This window comes from Zeugodacus cucurbitae, chromosome 5 (genome assembly GCF_028554725.1).
Source record: "Zeugodacus cucurbitae isolate PBARC_wt_2022May chromosome 5, idZeuCucr1.2, whole genome shotgun sequence".
Lineage (NCBI taxonomy): Eukaryota > Metazoa > Arthropoda > Insecta > Diptera > Tephritidae > Zeugodacus > Zeugodacus cucurbitae.
The window spans coordinates 65,197,943-65,216,774 of record NC_071670.1 but is presented as its reverse complement, the minus strand read 5'-3'; the positions used below and the strand labels follow the sequence as shown (position 1 = coordinate 65,216,774).

Genomic DNA, 18,832 nt, shown 5'->3' with positions numbered 1-18,832 from the left:
TATATGGCGAATGTTTATTTTTGCTCATTTTTATCAAATATCAAGTGCTATCCAACTATGTACACATGCACATTATTTTATTTGTCTCTCACGTTTGCAAACAGCATTTAAGCAACGAAATTTAATCTTTAAACGATTATCAGCAAACGCGCTTCCCGTCTACTATTCGTTGATTGCGAGTTATTCACCGTTAATTATGACAAGACACGCTAGAATCCAGGTACAAAGGTTTTGCTTAAAAATAAATTAATAAATTGTGTGACCTTTCACTTACCTTTCCTCATTATTTCACGACCAGCAATAAATTACATTAGCAAATAGATTTTTTTTTAATTTTTTATTGCTGCGGAATTGTATTTGTTGTGAAATAGCAGAGAGCAAAATGATTTTCCATTTTTACTTCTGTAATAAATGCTCTCCAGCTACATACATTAATTGAATTTCAAATGAACATTAAATTCAGCATTAGTTATCTGAATACAAAACGAAATGTGTACAAATCTACAACTTGTTAGATATACGTATATATATATATATATTTAGAACTACGAGCTAATAGAAAAAAATGGGCCTCATTATAGCGCACTTTGAGTGCAATTGTTGGTTATATGTATGTATATGTATGTTTGTTTTTTTATGCTGATCTCTTATAATTTGCAACATTGATTTGAACCAAATAAGTTATTTTTTTATACTCTTGTAACGTACAACTTCCAGCGTCGTTACGGATACAACAACTGATCTAGTTCTTTTGAGCAATTCACTTTACAGCTGCTTTGAAGTAAGTTACGATATGCTTAAGAAGCAAGTGCAAAGTATTCCTTGGACTTCTTGGGATCAGCAATCATGGTCTTCTCACCGGGCTTCCAGTTGGCTGGGCATACCTCACCATGCTCATCGGTGAATTGGAATGCCTGCACCAAACGTAGAGTTTCATCGACACTGCGACCGACTGGCAAATCGTTGATGGTCATTTGGCGTATATTCTGGCTTCTGTCAATGATGAAGAGACCACGGAAAGGAATGCCGGTTTCTTCATCCAACACTTCGTAGTCAGTTGCAATCTTCATGGATTTGTCAGCCAACAATGGGATAGACAAATCACCGAGACCGCCCTGTTTGCGCGGCGTATTAATCCAAGCTAAATGCGTGAAATGACTGTCTGTTGAGCAACCAATAACTTCACAGCCAATATTGCGGAATTCAGATACGCGATCCGAAAACGCAATAATTTCAGTTGGGCACACAAAAGTGAAATCCAATGGGTAGAAGAACAACACCAGGTACTTGCCCTTGTAGTCAGTCAAATCAATGTCTTTGAATGTGCCATTGATGACGGCGGTTCCCTTGAAATGGGGAGCAGGCTTCTGAATTTTCGGCATCTGCAAAATATAACAATAACAAGAAATGTACAGTTAAAATCTCCGTAGCAAATGCTTGCTATCTTTTTAAGTGTAATAAATTACTTTTTACAAATTTATTTTCGGACAAGCTTTGTCCGATTTCACTTCTTCAATTCAGGTAGAACACTGAAATGTCTGAATTCAAACTGGTTTTATATACAATTTACTTTTACCACAATAAGCAATGAATCAGCAAATTTAGGAAACGAGTAGGTACCTACAGGCGGAAAAGTACGCGAACTAGCAAAAAATCTAGCAACAAAACCAATTAGAAAGAACCGACTGTGCGAACTGATAGTTGGATGGTTGCCGTTTCAAGACCAATAAGCCGGGTAAGCGGTGCGGAGGTGCTTAAACGAACGCGGCTGCTGACGAGCGAATTTGAGGTACTATTAAAATGTTTAACAACGTGTGTATGCATTATCATTACGATAATCTTTCTAGAAACTTTCAAATTCTCGTACACGTAAAATAATAAATATTTTACAGCTACTAAGTTCTTTATATAACGATTCCTTTTATGCGACAGTAAAGATACACTATACTGTACATTTTATTAAATCAGCGCAGTTGTAATAAAAACCCTTATGTTACTTTAATATACATATTTACTTACATTGCTAATTGTACTTCCGTAAAATTGGCAAGGTCAAGTAAATTCGCACAACAATTTGTTTTACCGGCAGCAATGAGAAGTTACTCGAAAACACAAAAACGCACTTGTGTGAGACAGTAGGCGAGCAAAAAAAAAAAAATTGTACACCAAACCGAGTTACACGAACGGACGTTTAATCTATTCGAATAATTGCAAAGGAATGAATATTTTAAAAAGCATGAATTTCAGACAACAGCTGCCTGATTTGCGGATTTTGACAGCAGCTGACAGCAAAAGCGCGCGCAATTAAAAGCTTTGCTAATAGCGGCGATTAGACGATACGATTGGTTAATACAAAATTGCTTTAATTAATTTTTGGACAAAATTCAAAAAAGAATAGCTCTATAGTCGTTTATAGCTTGATTGACACAATAAAATATGTTTATCTGTGTATTTTTTACTTTGAAGGTAAATCGATTTTTTTTAATTTACAAAATTATTGTTCAGTGTCAGTTTTAATTATAGAGAAAATATATATATATATATAGAATATAACCTTAATTATATAATTAATAAATTTCTTATGGATTTCTTTTTAACGTATGTTTTTAAATTATATTTATTTTTATAATTAATTACTTGATTTAATTCAGCTTTGCATAATTACTTGTATCATGTATTTACACATTATTAAGCTCATAACAGCAGGGTTGTATTTTATATCAATTTATTTTGCTTATTTTTATAGTATGGCAGCACTTGTGTGTTAAAGAACAATTCATACAGACCAGCAAAGAAACTGCGCCTAAATTTATGCTAAAATTTTCAAAGAGTTCGTAGAAATTGCAAACAGGAAGAAGAAGTGCTCGTTGAAATAAGCGGAAATAAATTTAACTTAAACTAAAAAATTGTGCTTTTAAATTTAATATAAATGATAATAAATTTAATATAATATATATAAAATTCAATATATAAAAATGCAACTTTACTCACGCACTGTTGCTACGATTGGCATATAGACCCAAAAATATGCTAGCCAACAAGTAAAGGCTCATTCAATCGTAGTTTGTCGACCAACACGGGTTTCACTAACAACGGTATATTTTCTTGCCGACGGTCTGTCATTTTTTCACACACACATACAAAAACAAATATACATAAATACATACATACAATATAGAAACAATAGTGACAGCATTAAGCGAAAAAATATAAAGCTTTGATAAATCGAAACATTGTAGCCATACAAAAACCAAACGCATACCAAACACACAAAAATGTGAAAAATTTCAAGAAAATATGTTTTAAAATTGCTTAAAGTTTGATTTTACGACGAATGCAAGCAGACGCAATGAGAAGCGGAAGTTGAAAAATACATATTAACAACGGAGAAAACTAGGAATCGTTGGCGTATGCGAAAGCTGCCGAATAGCGTACATACACACATACTATATACATAGAAATGTACATATGTTAAGGCGAACGACTAAAACGAATTGAAAGCGCATAAGAAACGAATTTGATAACAATCTTCATTTATGGTCGGTCGGTCGGCGCTGGGGCTTAAAGGAAAACGAACAACGAACATACCAATTTCTTTACAACTTTTGATAAATATACACAGATTAGAGAGCACAAATTAATTAAGTAGCAGCCACAGCCGAAATTACTACTGCGAGGAGTGCGTAGCATGAAGTGTTAAAGCAAGCAAACAAAAACAACAAAACGCAAAAGGCAGGCAGACAGCCTTGCAGCGCATCTATTGACTACAGCGAAGTTTTGGAAGAAATCTGTAAAAATTTTTGTCCACATGAATATGCTACATACGTTCAGTGGCAGTGGCGGTGGCGGGGGAGGCGCTCATTTTGGCGATACGGGTGGTAAGTGCAAAAGGAGTTGACATAAAAAAAAAGTAGAAAAAATAAGTGAGTCTCAAAGAAACAATGCGGAAGTGTAGCGAAAAGATAAACTACAAAATGCATGTATGTATTTACAGTTATATACTCGCATACATACATATGTAAATACATTGTAAATATACTGTAGTATTTATTGTCGTGTTATCCTTCGGCCATTTTCGGTTCGCTACACTTTAGCTATGCAGACGGAAAAGCCAATACATACTTTTTAATTAACAGTTACAAAACATCAGCTGCGTGACGTTGTTTTTGTTTTTTTTTTTTAATAAAAACACTTTCTATAGCCAAGTGTTGATGAAAAATTTCATCAAATTAAAATACATTTTTTGTTGTTGTTTTTTATTTGTTGACTTGTTTAGTTTATCACGTATATATTTATTTGTATATATATATTTTTTTCGTGTATACAAACAAAAACATAAGTATGTATGAATGTATATTTGTAAATATATTTTTGTTTTGCAAACTTACTCGTATATAACAACAACAAAAATAGGAACGTTCGTAGATTTGATGTTCGTGAGCAATATTTCTCAAAATTTAACAAACAATAGAATCAAGAATTGGCGGTATACAAAAAAAAAGTTAAAGGAAATAAAAAATTTAAAAAAGAAATAAAAAAAAGATTTAAAAAAAATTTGAAAAAATTAAAAAAAATTTAAAATAATAAAAAAATTAAAAGAAACGGTTTAAAACGGTTTAATTTTAAAAAAATTAAAAAATTAAAAAAAAGTTTACAATAAGATTAAAAAAATTAAAAAAAATGTTTAAAAAAAGATTTAAATAATTAAAAGAAAAAGTTTAAAAAAATTTAAAAAATTAAAAGAAATGGTTTAAAAAAATTTTCAAAATTGAAAGAAAAATTTAAAAACAATTACAAAAAAAAAATAAATGAAAAAATTTACGTGTTTATAAAAAAAAAAAACAAAACAAAAATAGGAACGTTCGTAGATTTGATGTTCGTGAGCAATATTTCTCAAAATTTAACAAACAATAGAATCAAGAATTGGCAGTATACAAAAGAAAAGTTAAAGAAAATAAAAAATTAAAAAAGAAATTAAAAAAAATTTGAAAAAACTAAAAAAAATTTAAAAAATTAATAGAAAAGGTTTAAAATAATTTAAAAAATTAAAAAAAAATTAAAAGAAAAGGTTTAAAAAAATTTAAAAAACTAAAAGAAAAATTTAAAAACAATTACAAAAAAAAAAAATAAATTAAAAAATTTGTAATTACAAGTATATAAAGGATTTCATTACCAAGATTTTACTTTAAAAAAGCTTCCATATGTATTCATATTACCACTCGAGCTGTGAAGCACTTCTTCAGAAGCTTTTGAGATCTGTCTGTGTAAGGACGGATATTTTATTCTCTTCAATACAATCGAATCTATATAACGGAGCTGTCGTCACCACTTTAGCATTCATTTTAAAAGAACTTTTTAAAGAATTTTGAAGCACTTTTAATAACAACAACAAAAAATTTGTGCATCACAGATATGAATTAGGTTAGGTTAGGTTATACTGGTAGGCCCAAACGCCACACATAGACCAATTTTGGTCCTTTGCGATACCAGATTGAGTGCCGTCACGTTGTCCACGAGGAGTAGTCATCCTTTAGGATGCCTGCGCTTGACGCGAATTTTAAAAGTTTTTGTGGCTTCACTTTCGATACCTTTTCCAGATTATCGTATTGCGAGGCCCCCAAGTAGCGAAGTCGTTGCGTTGACAATGCAGGGCAGGTGCACAGGAGATGCTTCATTGTTTCTATTGCACCTTGCTCCTGACATTTCCTGCAGTCATCTCGATCCGTAAGTCCCATTTTGTAGGCAAGTGCCGCCACCAGACAGTGCCCTGAGAGTATTCCCTGTGAAGGACTCTTGACATTTAAAGAAAAAAAAATAGGCTTCTAAATTTATGTAAATTGCAAAATATGAAATCGATCAGTTATCAAAACAAAAAAAAAAAGATAAGGCAATTCCATCCACAAACAATATCAGCTGTTTCGACGAAGCCCACTCTTCATTGACACAATACATACATATGTGTCTGAGAGCGCGCCCCTGACTTCAAGGCAACATCAAATTTAACTTTTTTACGGGTATGAGACGAGTTGTGAACTTTAGTAAAATATTAATTTGCCACTGACTATGCGTTGTGTCAACAACTACAACTACAATAAAAACAACAACAGCACTCGATGGTCGATTGTTGATGACTTTTTTGGAATCACAGTTTATCAGTTTGTTTGGCATTCTTTGTTGTTGTTGTTGTTATTATTGTTTATGTATACACACAACGCGTTCGGCTGGTGAGTACGCATCATTAGGTCGTTTGCAAATGGTTAGGGTGTTGTAAGGTAACCGGTTGAATTGGGTTTTTACACAAGCGCCTCCAATGTATATGTATATATGTAACCAAAAATACAAGCCATGCTGCGCATGTACAACATAAGCCCTTATACATATATAATATACATATATAATATATATGTATATACATATGTAGGTATGCATATTTACTATTGCCTATGTCTATGTGTTTGTGTTTGAGTTTATGTGATTGCCGTTGGCTGCCGTGCGACCTTATTTGCGTTTCCACTTGGGTTAGGTTAAAATTCAAGGGAGTTTAATAGCACCTCATGCTGAAAGTCAAGGTTACAATCTTGTTATGTACAACAAATCATATTCATTACATACATACATGCATATTTATATATTTTTGGTACATATGCTGTGTACTATGTAAATATTGTATTTTATTTGTATTATGTATGGATATAAGCACCTCCAGGATTACATAGAAATATAAACATAAATAATAATCTATATACATACATACATACGTTTGTAGTATTACAACAGTTTTCTTATAAGTAGCAATCTGCTCTAGTTCTCTTGTGAAATTGTAAATATTTTCTTTCAACGAAAAATTTAAAAATTAAGTGTTATTGTCCCTCAAAGGCTTGAGAGATATTTTAATTAAATTAAAAAAAATAGTTAAGCGAGTGACAAAAGAACGTTCAACTCTGTTAAAAATTTCTCTAGGTGTATTTTAGAATTTTTATACATCACAGCTCCCTAACATATGCTTCATTGTGTTCTCGGCGTTTTGGGAGATTTCAGGTAATAATTGCTTGAAAAATACCTTATATTAATGTTCCTTATCAATCTTCTTCAAAAGTCTTTTGAAGTCGCTTATTTTCTTTTGTAACGGGTTTAAAAGAGAGATCTCGAAGAAGAAGTTTAAAAACAAGTAAGGAAGGGCTAAGTTCGGGTGTCACCGAACATTTTATATGCTCGCAATTTATTTATTTGTCTCGCATATTCGGCATATATATGGTATACATTGAAAGTTTTAAAACCCTAATATTAAGTATATGGGAGATAGATGAAGTTATGACCCGATTTCACTCATTGTTGGCACTTAGACATGTTATTAGAAGAAACATATTCCCTCAAAATTTCTTCAAAATATCTGAGAGACTTACCTGTAATTTCGGTAAAAAATTTGTTAGAAGTACTGAGGTCCTTATATTCGATATATAGGGTCTTGAAAACTTATGGACCGATTTGGACGATTTTGAGAAGTGCGGTGTCACACTATAAATGCAGTATTTGAGCAAAGTTCTGTTCCGATATCTTCACTAGTGCTTACTTTATATATTGTAAAGTAAACGATTCAGACCGACTTCAAAGTTCTTGTTTATGGGAAGTAGGTGTGGTTGTGAACCGATTTGAACTATTTTTACAACATATCATTTGGAAGCTAGGAAGATATTACGAACTGAATTTCATTGAAATTGGTCGAGTAGTTTCGGAGATATCGTTTTTGACCCATAAGTGGGCGGAACCACGCCCTTTTAAAATTTTGTATACCATTTTGAGTGCAGCACTTCTGTACCATCTTTACAATGAAATTTAAGCCTTCTGTTAGTTTTCCTTACTGAATTAAAGCATTTTTAGTAGTTTTCAACATAATCTTTGTATGGGAGGTGGGCGTGGTTATAATCCGATTTCCTCCATTTTTGGACTGTATAAGGCAGTACCTAAAAGAAACGACTCTAGAAAGTTTCCTTGATATAGCTTTAGTAGTTTACGAGATATGTAAAAAGAAATTAGTAGGGGGCAGGGCTACGCCCACTGCCTCAAAAAATTACATCCACGTATTCCACTTCATAGTGCTCTCCCTCATACCAAATATTAATAAAAAAAATCATACGGTGCCGAGAAATTTTGAAATTTTTACAATTCCTGTTATTTTTTGAACACACCACGTATGCCTTTCGAAATCATTTATTTTATTTGAGCGTGCATTATTTACTCGCTGATTTATAAGAGGCACCTCGAATAAGGACCTCAAGACTGTGATCATCGAAATGATTTTTAGTTGAAAAAGTGAATGACAATTATTGATCGGCAAAATTTAGGTGTCCAGAGGGAAAGGTTTTAAATTACATTGTAAAGAAATTTTCCCGAAATGATACTACTTTTGGTGCGATGGCTTACTCCATCCTTAACTCTCTACAATTTTGAAACAGGAGCTGGTATAAGACTCATATCAAAATATTGATCAAAATTTAAAAGGATTCTCCTCACATTCCTCTAGAAGTATGTATGTTGGATATTTGTGTATAAACATATTCAGATCTCATCGCTAACAATGGTGTTAGTAGCTAATGTCACGAGGCACTCAAGTACCCTACAACAAGTATATTAAACACAAAGTGTTGATTGCACGTAAGGATGTTATCTTCAAAAAAAAAAAAAAACTTTTCACCTTCAACGCGACGGACGTTAATTTCTACATATTCCTTTTCCGTTTTCCTTCGAACAATTTTTATTGCCATTATTTCTATTGGCGCTTTGAATGTCAGCAATACTTTGTTTTAACTGCTGCGTAACGCTCTAGATGGTGGTATATCAGTGCATATGTGTGTGATTATAGATGTATGTATGTATGTGTGCATACTTCCCTTCATCAAGTGAACGTGCTGCATCCGTTTTATGATTAATGCGAAAAGTTTTTAGAAACTTTTACTGAATTGCAATGAACAATATTCAAGGCATTGCTGGAGTGTCATTGATGATATTCACTTAATTATTAGAATTTGCTAAAATTTGTACGAGTATGTACTGCATTCTACTTATTATATTTTTATGAAGTTTGGTTAGAGCTCTATGTGGCTTTGAGTGTTTAATACTAATGAGGAGTGGAGGCAAGTCATTATAAAAATACTAAGAAATGATTCGTGTAATATATAAGGGACTATACCAGTGTAACCCATGAGAAATTAAGCGATTTTCGTGAATAATTTTTAAAAGCAAGTAAAATTTTCTGCTGAAAATATTTTGCTTTACTAAAATATTGAAAATATTGCTGTCTTCGTGCTAAAAAAAAGTTCCCAAACTCTGACATGATTCGGCCGAATGAGTTGTTGAAACAAAAGAATTCAAAAAGGTTATTGAAGTTAAATATATTTCCTATACAATGAGCTACGATTTTTGAAAAATATCAAAAATTGGCAAAATGGCATAGTTCTGAAAAAAAAATTTGCCAAATTGACAATTTTCAACCAATCAAAAAGATATAGCTGCTTATACTAGCGAGCGGTTGCTCTTTAGAACTATTCAATATACGATCTTACCGCTTTCACAGAATATTTTTGAAAGTGTAAACCATCGAATAAGCAAAAAATAAAAAAAAAAAATCGATTTTTTTAAAATGTCCCACTGGTATAGCCCCTCAAGTTTAAATCCATTGGAGCTAAAAATTTTTTAATAAAATTTAAGGTCAATTGAGTTGTGACAGTCTTTAAAATTTCATTTTCTATTTTAATCTATTTTATTTAAATTCATTTAGCTTTTTATCTCATTGTAGTTGAACATTTCTGCTCTTCCAAAGGTCAAATAGCAGCTCATATAATTTTCTTAGTTTGTAATTTGTCTTCAGCATTTTCTTTTAGTAATAAATGTTATTTTAGTAATAAAAAACAGTCACGTTGCTCATAAAAACTGATTAGATTTTGTACTTCATTTCCTTGTATTTTAATTCCAATAGAAAGGTGTGCCTTATTTTCATACCCGAGCACAATAGTTGCAAAGGTAGAAGTGTTTTGTTGACTTAAATTTTTTTTGAAGTTATACTTCTTATACGACTTCGAAAGATTGCGATAGTTGTTTAACGCTTCAGTGGAGAGGGAATAGCATTGAACAATGAACGCGAGAGAGAGAGAGAGATAGTAAAGCAGAGAACTTAAAGCACTTGCCATGCTTATGCTATTTGAGCAATTCTTGTTTTCGTACGAACAATGTTTAAATTTTTGGTTGGTGACATATTCACATGTGTACGCATATGTATATTTGTATGCTTGCCCATTATTTTTCTTTCGTTTCTGTTTCATTTCTGCAAATTCTCAACTATTTTGTGTGACTTTTGGTTGAAATACTCTGCGTTAGCTCCTAAGGCTATTGATGCGGTATTCGCGAGAAATATAGATAAAATAGATGTAAGGCATTTCATATCGTATTTTAGTTATCATAATCCAATTGTATATATTATAGATATCAATCCGTCAGAACCCAGAAATGATAATTGATTTGGACTTTGCTTTATAAAATGTGCATAATAAATTTGTAAAATGTGAATTTAAGAAAGTGTTGGTCACTCCACCATATTTTTATCCTTTCTCTCGCTAGTTTTCTTTCCTACAAAATGATATTCATTTGTTGGAATATCACTAAGAAGTATAACTTCTGCCGCGTGTAGGGACTCCACGCACCTTTTTTAATACTATAAACCGTTGGAAAATGGTTATAAATATATGAAAAAGATCATATAAACAAAAGAAATTTATTTAAAGTTATATATGTTTGTTTTCGAAAGTCCAATAATTAATCTCTAATAGCTCTTGATAGCTGTCAAGCAAACGTCAGTGGAGAAATGTCACATTTGCGCTTTGAAAGGGCATTAAATTGCAAGCTTTATGAATGACAGATTGCTTTCAATCATTTATTGTTTAATTTAGCTATATTATGTCACCTAAAGTACATATTTTTATAATTAAAGCTAATTTTTGTAATTAAAATTTCATTTAAATGGTTGTGATCAGTTGTCTGCCTGTAGCTGTCAAGTTCTTATGACAACTAAACGTGTAATTGTTCACTTTCATTTCCCCTATTGAGTATATAGATTAAGGAATAGCATTTGGCTGAGATAAAGTGGCGAAAAATGCTGGCTTTCTTTAAGTTCAGCCATCCAAAACAAAATTTCGGAGAGAGAGTGAAATTTAAGATATCATAAAATCCAAATCATAATATCCAAAATTAGTACAAAAATCGTTTAAATAGACTGATCATTTAATTTAAATTTATATCGCTGAGGCAATCTAATGTTAATATTCAATAGCACACCAGATATGTTGACTCGATTCGATACGAACTCATACCTACCTTACTTGTCGCTAATTAAAATCAACCTCCGCAATAACTACAAGCAAATGCATTTCCTTACCAATAAAAACAAAACTACCCACATACATACCTTTATATATAATATATATTTTATTTAGATTTGTTTTTTTCTAACTATGGCAAATCAATGTTTATATTGTATTTAAGGCAACCACCCATTGTTCGCTGTCACTTGTCAACGATAAAATAAACTTGACGCAATTGTATGTGCGTGTGTATGGTGTGCGTTTTTTCTACCTAATTGATGGCATTGATTTTCCATTTGTTTTCATCATCATCATCTGACGCAGTTGTTTCAATTTTACGTGCAAATGCGTCTACATGAGCACTAATAGCCTTGTTAATTGCCATTGCGGTACAGTCACCACATACACATACATACATACAAACAAAGATAGGTACGTATGCACTTACATAAGTGCAAATACTCACATGCAAAAGTACATAGGTGCTACTACACCTACAAGCATAGTGGAGCCATCTACTGAAACTATGTTGAGAATACCAGAGGGAGGCTAGTGAGTAGCGCTGTCATTGCCGGTGAAGAATTATGCTTCAGAATATGACAGTATTTCCGGTCGTATTTCATGTGACAGTTTTCCAAGAGTTTAAATTTCGACGAAAAATTTAGATTTCTCCGAAAAGTTGAAATTTTTCCGAAAAATTACCATTTTCCCCAGAATTGAACCTTTCTCCGAAAATTGTAATTTTTCCGAAATTTTTTATTTATTGAAAAATATGACATTTTTCCAAGAGTTTAAATTTCGACGAAAAATTTAGATTTCTCCAAAAAGTTGAAATTTTTCCGAAAAATTACCATTTTCCCCAGAAGTGAATTTTTCTCCAATTGTAATTTTTCTGAAATTTTTTATTTATTGAAAAATATGACATTTTTCCGAAGAGTTTAAATTTCGACGAAAAATTTAGATTTCTCCGAAAAGTTGAAATTTTTCCGAAAAATTACCATTTTCCCCAGCTGTGAGCCTTGCTCCGAAAAATTGTAATTTTTCCGAAATTTTTTATTTTTTGAAAAAATAGTAATTTTTCCGAAAATTTAAAATCTTAATTTTTGTGTTTTGCCGGAACGCAAGTTCCGTAATTCCTTTTTCAATATATTTTCATCATTAAACCCAGGTTCCTCGAGCAAATATGAATTCTTTTTTTCGACACTAAATTTCAACTAATATTCAACTCTCCTTCCACTTCAATTTACAGACACCGAGCTAAAGGAGCGCCTAATCGCCACCGTTAAGAAGGAGGTCAAGCAGCTGATGGAAGAGGCTGTCACCAAAAAGTATATACACGAAGAAAGCAGCTCGGTGACATCCCTATGCGGCGCTGTAGAGGCATGTCTCAGTCATGGTTTGCGACGACGTGCTTTGGGTCTCTTCAAAACCTCTTCAACGACAGCGTTGATACAGAAGATTGCCCGAACTTGTCCCGAAGCGGATTATATTAATCGCTGTTTGTTGGAAATCGAAATGGTCAATGAGACGCATACGATCTCCGGCAAACGGTCTTCTTCCAGCAGTGATAGTATTATCAAGCCGAAGTTGCTCAGCAAGGGTAGCAGTAATTCGGTGACGACCATCAATACGATGTCGTCGACAACTAGTGGCTGTGCCATAACGGTAGTGAAGTGAGTAGACACTTGTGTTTGGTAAATTCGACGAGTCGGTAAATTTAATACTTTTTTCTTCGACAGATACTTGTGGATACGCTTGGCGCTATATGAGCGTCGTCTGTCCAAAATAATTGAGTATTTGGTCAACAATGCCAATAATTTCTACGATCGTGATGCGCTGGTCGCCGATCCAGATTATGGCTCCATACTTAGTTCGCTGCTAGTCGGACCATGTGCGTTGGAGTTTACACGCGCCAAGACACCGGACCACTATTGGTCGGACCCACATGCGGATGAACTTGTACGTCTTTTTAATAGTATTTACTCTTTCATCTATAAAATTGCTCATCGCTTCAGGTTCAGCGTCACCGCATTAGTTCCGGCAATCGCACACCGCCGATAGTACATCGTCCCATCATCAATTTCAAGCGTAGTTTGCATACAAGCTCTGAAGACACCAGCAGCGGCTCGTATAAAGCGAGTTCGCCTGCCAGCGTCGCTAAGGATTATGTTGAGTCCTTGCATCAGAACTCCAAAACTACACTTTTGTATGGCAAAAATAATGTGCTAGTATTGCCGGTGAGCTTTATTATATCGAGTCCGAGTTCAAGTAATTTGAAAATAATCCATAAAATTCTAATTGTAGAAGGACGTCAACGAACCAATGCCGGGTTATTTGAGTCTCCACCAAACGGTGCAGTTCCTCACCATTAAATGGACACCGAATCAACTGATGAACGGTTACAATGAAGCTGATGGCACCGATAAAAGTTTCTACTGGGCCTATGCGCTCAATATAAATGTCGATGAGATTGTCTATGTTCATTGTCATCAGAATCGTGGCGAAGACACTGGCGGCACTATAATATTAGTGGGTCAAGATGGTGTACAGCAGCCACCTATACACTTTCCTGAAGGTGGTCACATGCAAGCTTTTCTGAGTTGTCTGGAGACTGGCTTGCTACCGCATGGACAATTGGATCCACCGCTTTGGTCTCAACGTGGCATTGAGAAAATGTTTCCATGGCCGAAGAGTGTACGCCGCCGCATATTACCCTCTGTGATGGAATCCACCGATGAAACACCAATCGATTATGTCTTCCGTGTGGTGAGCAAAAGTCAGCATGAAGAGTTTTGTGAGTTTGATAATGTTTTTCTGCAGGGATAAGTGAGATTAATTTTGTATTACTTTTAGTGGCGACACATCCCATTTTGGAATTGGGTCGCACCAGCCCACGACGCAAGCATTTGAGTAGCTGTTCCACAACTGGCAGTAGTGACTGTTCCAGCAAGAGTTTATCCATGGAACAGAGTGGTGGCGACTCTCCACAGGTGTGTATATTACTTTAGATACAGCTCTCAAATTAGTTGGACTTCGTTCCACCTCAACCTCGAAACTATTTGTTACAATTTATTCTCTATCTTCCCTTAGATCCAAGCTAGTCAAACTGCGAGTATTGAGCTGGTATGCTCCACGATGCGTCGTCAAATAATATCTCGAGCATTCTATGGTTGGTTAGCTTATTGTCGTCATTTGTCGACGGTGCGCACGCATCTCTCTGGTTTGGTTAATGGACGCATCACACCGGACTGTAAGCAACACAAACTCATTTGAAAAGGTTAAATATAGATTATTAATTTTCACATCTCTTCATAGTGGCGGCTGATGAGCAGGGTCTAACCAAAGAAAAGTGGGCGGAACTTCAAGTGGATGGCGTGGTAACCAGTGATATCGAAGTCTTCCGTTTGGTCTACTTCGGCGGTGTGCAGCATGAGATACGCAAAGAAGTCTGGCCGTATCTTTTGGGGCATTACAGGTTGGTCTAAATATATCATAAATAGCACCTATTCACTTCAATTCATATTTGCAGCTTTGGTTCCACACCGGAAGAGCGCGAGAAGTACGACGATACCTGTAAGCATTACTACGAAACAACAATGAGTGAGTGGCTGGCCGTCGAGGCGATTGTGCGCCAACGTGAGAAAGAGAAGAATGCACAAGCTGTGGCCAAGTTGTCGGCTGAGAAATACAGACGCGTGGGCAAACCAGTATGTCGGCAACATGAAATGGATGGCGAAGATGTGGAGAATGATGTATTCGAAGATAATGATATTTCCGATATGTCCGATCCAGGTGAGGATTTCGATGAGGATATACCAAATGAGAAAGACGAAGATGAGTGCATCAGCGCTGCTAAAGGTGAAAAGTACAAAAACAATAGCACCACCGACTCCGGTAATGTGGAAGAGGATATTGAGACAGCTGATATCGGTGAACCAACGAATGACAGTGAACAACAACCGGAAGAGGATAGTACAAATGCAGTATTAGTGGTAGAGCAAAGTGAACGCATTATAGTGGAACTCGAAGATATGGAGGCAATGGAGCCGTTGGAGCTGCAGGAGAATTGCTTCGCTGATACTGACAACGAGGCGGGTTTGACACCTGAACACGGTGGTGGTATCTTACTGCTGAGCGTGAAGAGTTCACCATCAACCTCGTCATATGAGACCGTTGGCAATGAATTCACCGATATCATCGATCTGGCAACACCAATGAATGTTGTGGCTGAGTCGGAGACCATGAATTTCGGCGCGGTTATAGAAGATGTTGAGCCCGAGGAGGATGTTTCCTCGCATGTGACGAAATTTCACAGCGCCGACGATTTACGTCGTGCAATGGATGAGTTCACTGTCAGCGTCGTTGAGCAAGTGCGCGATGCCGAGTCAATACCAACACATGCGGTGATTATAACCGAGGCGGCATCATTGGATGCGCTGCAATGTGACGATGATCTCACCGATGAAATGTCACGTAAGACAAGTCTCATCTCACCGATGAACGAGGATATAACGGTGGTGGCTTCACTGGATGCACTACAGGAACCGAAATCAGCGTGCGTGTCCCCTGCCAGCAGTAACGGTGGTGTATATAGTGTGAGTAGAAGCGGAGCATATATTTGGTAACCGTAATTTATTTGAAATTGTTTCAATTGCAGAGTGAGTTGTTGGAATCGTTCGGTTTGAACTTGCATCGCATTGAAAAGGACGTGCAACGTTGCGATCGCAACTACTGGTATTTTGCTAACGAGAACTTGGATAAACTCAGGAATGTCATATCGACGTAAGTGCTCTTTGTTTGTCTCACATTTGCCTTGAGTAAATAATTCGCTCTCTTTTCAAACAGTTATGTGTGGGAACATTTGGAAGTCGGCTATATGCAGGGCATGTGTGATTTGGTCGCACCTTTGCTCGTGATATTTGATGACGAGTCACTCTGCTATAGCTGTTTCTGCAAGCTTATGGAGCGCATGATCGAGAACTTTCCGAATGGCGGAGCCATGGATATGCATTTTGCGAATATGCGGTGTGTATTTTTTTGAGTTCATAAATTTCAGAACCAAATTGAGCTCCTAAACAATATTTCAGTTCCCTCATACAAATTTTGGACTCGGAGATGTATGATCTAATGGACTCGAATGGCGATTACACACATTTCTATTTCTGCTATCGCTGGTTCTTGCTGGATTTCAAGCGAGAGTTGGTCTATGATGACGTCTTTGCGACATGGGAAGTGATTTGGGCGGCAAAACATGTGGCCTCCAGTCACTTTGTGCTCTTCCTCGCTCTGGCGCTACTGGAAACTTATCGTGATATAATATTGTCGAACAGCATGGATTTTACGGATGTCATCAAGTTCTTCAACGGTGAGAGAGCAAAGCCCATTTTATTATTTTTTTTAGTTTTTGTAAACTTGGTTCTATGGAACTTATTTGGAGTAAAACGTTTTAGTAGTTAGATTATTAGTTAAAAACAGTTTGATATCGATTTGGAATAATTTTGATGGGATATAGACTTGATTTAGTAGATTTATGTAGATTTCTAACATATTAGATGTAACAAGATCGGTGTAAAGTACTGCAAAACTGAGTAAGAGGACCTCAAGTATTGATATTTTATTTTCTGTATATGAACTATGTCCCAAGAAAATATAAAATACTAAATTTTTCTTTATTCTTTCGGAGGGCCCCTTAATCTGTAGATCAGGTTAATTTTTTTAAAGATATTTAATTCTCAACATATGACATTAATCATTCTCAACGGGTATGTTTCTGGGTCCTTCAAATTTTCAAAACTATTTTATTTATTTAGAAAACTTTTTCTAATTTTTTGGAATATTTTTTAAATTTTTTTTTTGAAATTTTGTCGATACTTTTTTTTTTAATTTCATATAATAAAAATTGGTTTTCAAAAATTGTTTTAAGTCATCTTTAACATTTTTTTTGAAATCTATTTACATAAGCTCAATTAAATTTCGAATTTTCTCTTTCAGAAATGGCTGAGCGGCACGATGCACGTTCCATATTGCAATTGTCCAGGAGTCTTGTATTGCAATTGCAGACAATAATCGAAAATAAATAAACAACTAACCTACATGCAAACATAAACTAAGGAAAAACATACAAGAAAGACATAGAAATACATATGAACATAAACATAAATAACAATATAACTAGAGTTATTAAGAAATCAGCAGTAAAAGTAGGCAAGTAGTTGAAAATTGGCGGCCATTTTAGTTGTCACCAGCAGCAATTGACTGTTAAGTAGCTGAGCATTACTGTAGTGTAGTGGAGAGTAGCCGCTTGCACCTAGAAGAAACTGTAGAGTAGTGCCACACACATACTGGCTATAAAAGAAGTGAAGAGTTAAGAAAATACAAATTGAAAAAATTGTCAAATAAGTGTTGCCACCTGTTAAATTTTTTTATTTTTTTTTTACTTTTCTTTTACACTATAATTTAATATTTTTTAAAGTTATTGAACACAAAATGCAATCGATTTTTTAAATAATTGTTGCCACCTTTTAAAAAAAAATATTTGTTTTTTATTACATTTTTTTTAAATACATTTTTTTACTCTATAATTTAATGATTTTTAATATTAAAGAAAAATTAAAATTTGTTTCAAAAAAGAAACAAAAAATCTAAAAAAATAGTTTTCAGGCATATAAGGGTTAAGACTATGCATGAATTGCAATAGACAAATGTATGAACTCATGTAAATATCATACGTTGAACTAATACTCAATGCAAATACTAAAAATAAAATAATTAAAGCATATATATATTTAAGTGTAAGTAATATGTGAATTGAGGTTAAAAACGATAAAATATACATTTTGAAGCTATTTGTGACAGGCTTTCAGATCTAGTATAAAAAAAACTTGCTAAACGGCTGGGAATGTAGTCCTGTAAAGGGAGAAATAACTCAACAATTTCATACAGTGGAATACATAGCGACCTGAGTTCATTAAATTACATTATATAGTATATAAATGTTTACAAAAACAAAAAGAAAATTAAAAGTGTAGAATTTAAAAGTGGAGCATAGCCACAGTAAATATTACATACAAACACACATACATACATACTTGTAAGTACATAAGAAGTTGAGTTCGTTTTGGTGAAATGTTTGTGAAAAAATAAATGTGAGAAGCACAGTTGCATAGTAAGATTATACAGATTTACAAAAGTGCAAGTAGTATATTATGCAGTATATTATATAAAGTTATAGCCAACGATATTTAGATGCAAACATATGAAATATGGCAGCATTGTAAAATAAAAAACAAAAACTAAGAAATATAGTGAAAAATGTATTTAAACACAAGCAAATGTAGGGAATCACCACAATTTTATACTTCCTGTCAGCCACATACATATATACATACATACAAAGATACATATATATATACGTGTAAACTTAAAACCATAAATAATTGTAAATAACCACACTCACCCACATAAATACATGGAAACATATG

The 18,832-nt window shown here is 34.2% G+C and overlaps 2 protein-coding genes across 4 annotated transcripts; one reads left to right on the top strand and one right to left on the bottom strand.

The window, feature by feature from the left end:
• Positions 1–318: 318 nt before the first annotated feature.
• LOC105213813 (peroxiredoxin 1) lies at positions 319–2,284 on the bottom strand. 2 transcript variants are annotated; one of them, XM_011186887.3, is made up of 2 exons: positions 2,020–2,284; positions 319–1,382 (listed from the first exon to the last, which is right to left on the bottom strand). In XM_011186887.3, the coding sequence occupies exon 2, from the start codon at positions 1,380–1,382 to the stop codon at positions 798–800; it is 585 nt and encodes a 194-aa protein (XP_011185189.1). In that variant the 5' UTR covers positions 2,020–2,284; the 3' UTR covers positions 319–797. The 2 variants fall into 2 exon arrangements, with proteins under 2 accessions (XP_011185189.1, XP_011185190.1); XM_011186888.3 differs by lacking the exon at positions 2,020–2,284 and adding an exon at positions 1,467–1,628.
• A 714-nt stretch (positions 2,285–2,998) lies between these two features.
• On the top strand, positions 2,999–17,886 carry LOC105213815 (small G protein signaling modulator 2). Of its 2 annotated transcripts, none has more exons than XM_011186889.3 (13): positions 2,999–3,878; positions 12,601–13,024; positions 13,091–13,310; positions 13,367–13,588; positions 13,656–14,145; positions 14,205–14,341; positions 14,442–14,601; positions 14,667–14,826; positions 14,881–15,946; positions 16,009–16,133; positions 16,197–16,376; positions 16,439–16,716; positions 17,343–17,886. In XM_011186889.3, the coding sequence occupies exons 1-13, from the start codon at positions 3,809–3,811 to the stop codon at positions 17,429–17,431; spliced, it is 3,621 nt and encodes a 1,206-aa protein (XP_011185191.2). In that variant the 5' UTR covers positions 2,999–3,808; the 3' UTR covers positions 17,432–17,886. The 2 variants fall into 2 exon arrangements, with proteins under 2 accessions (XP_011185191.2, XP_054087571.1); XM_054231596.1 differs by lacking the exon at positions 2,999–3,878 and adding an exon at positions 5,806–6,014.
• Positions 17,887–18,832: the final 946 nt, after the last annotated feature.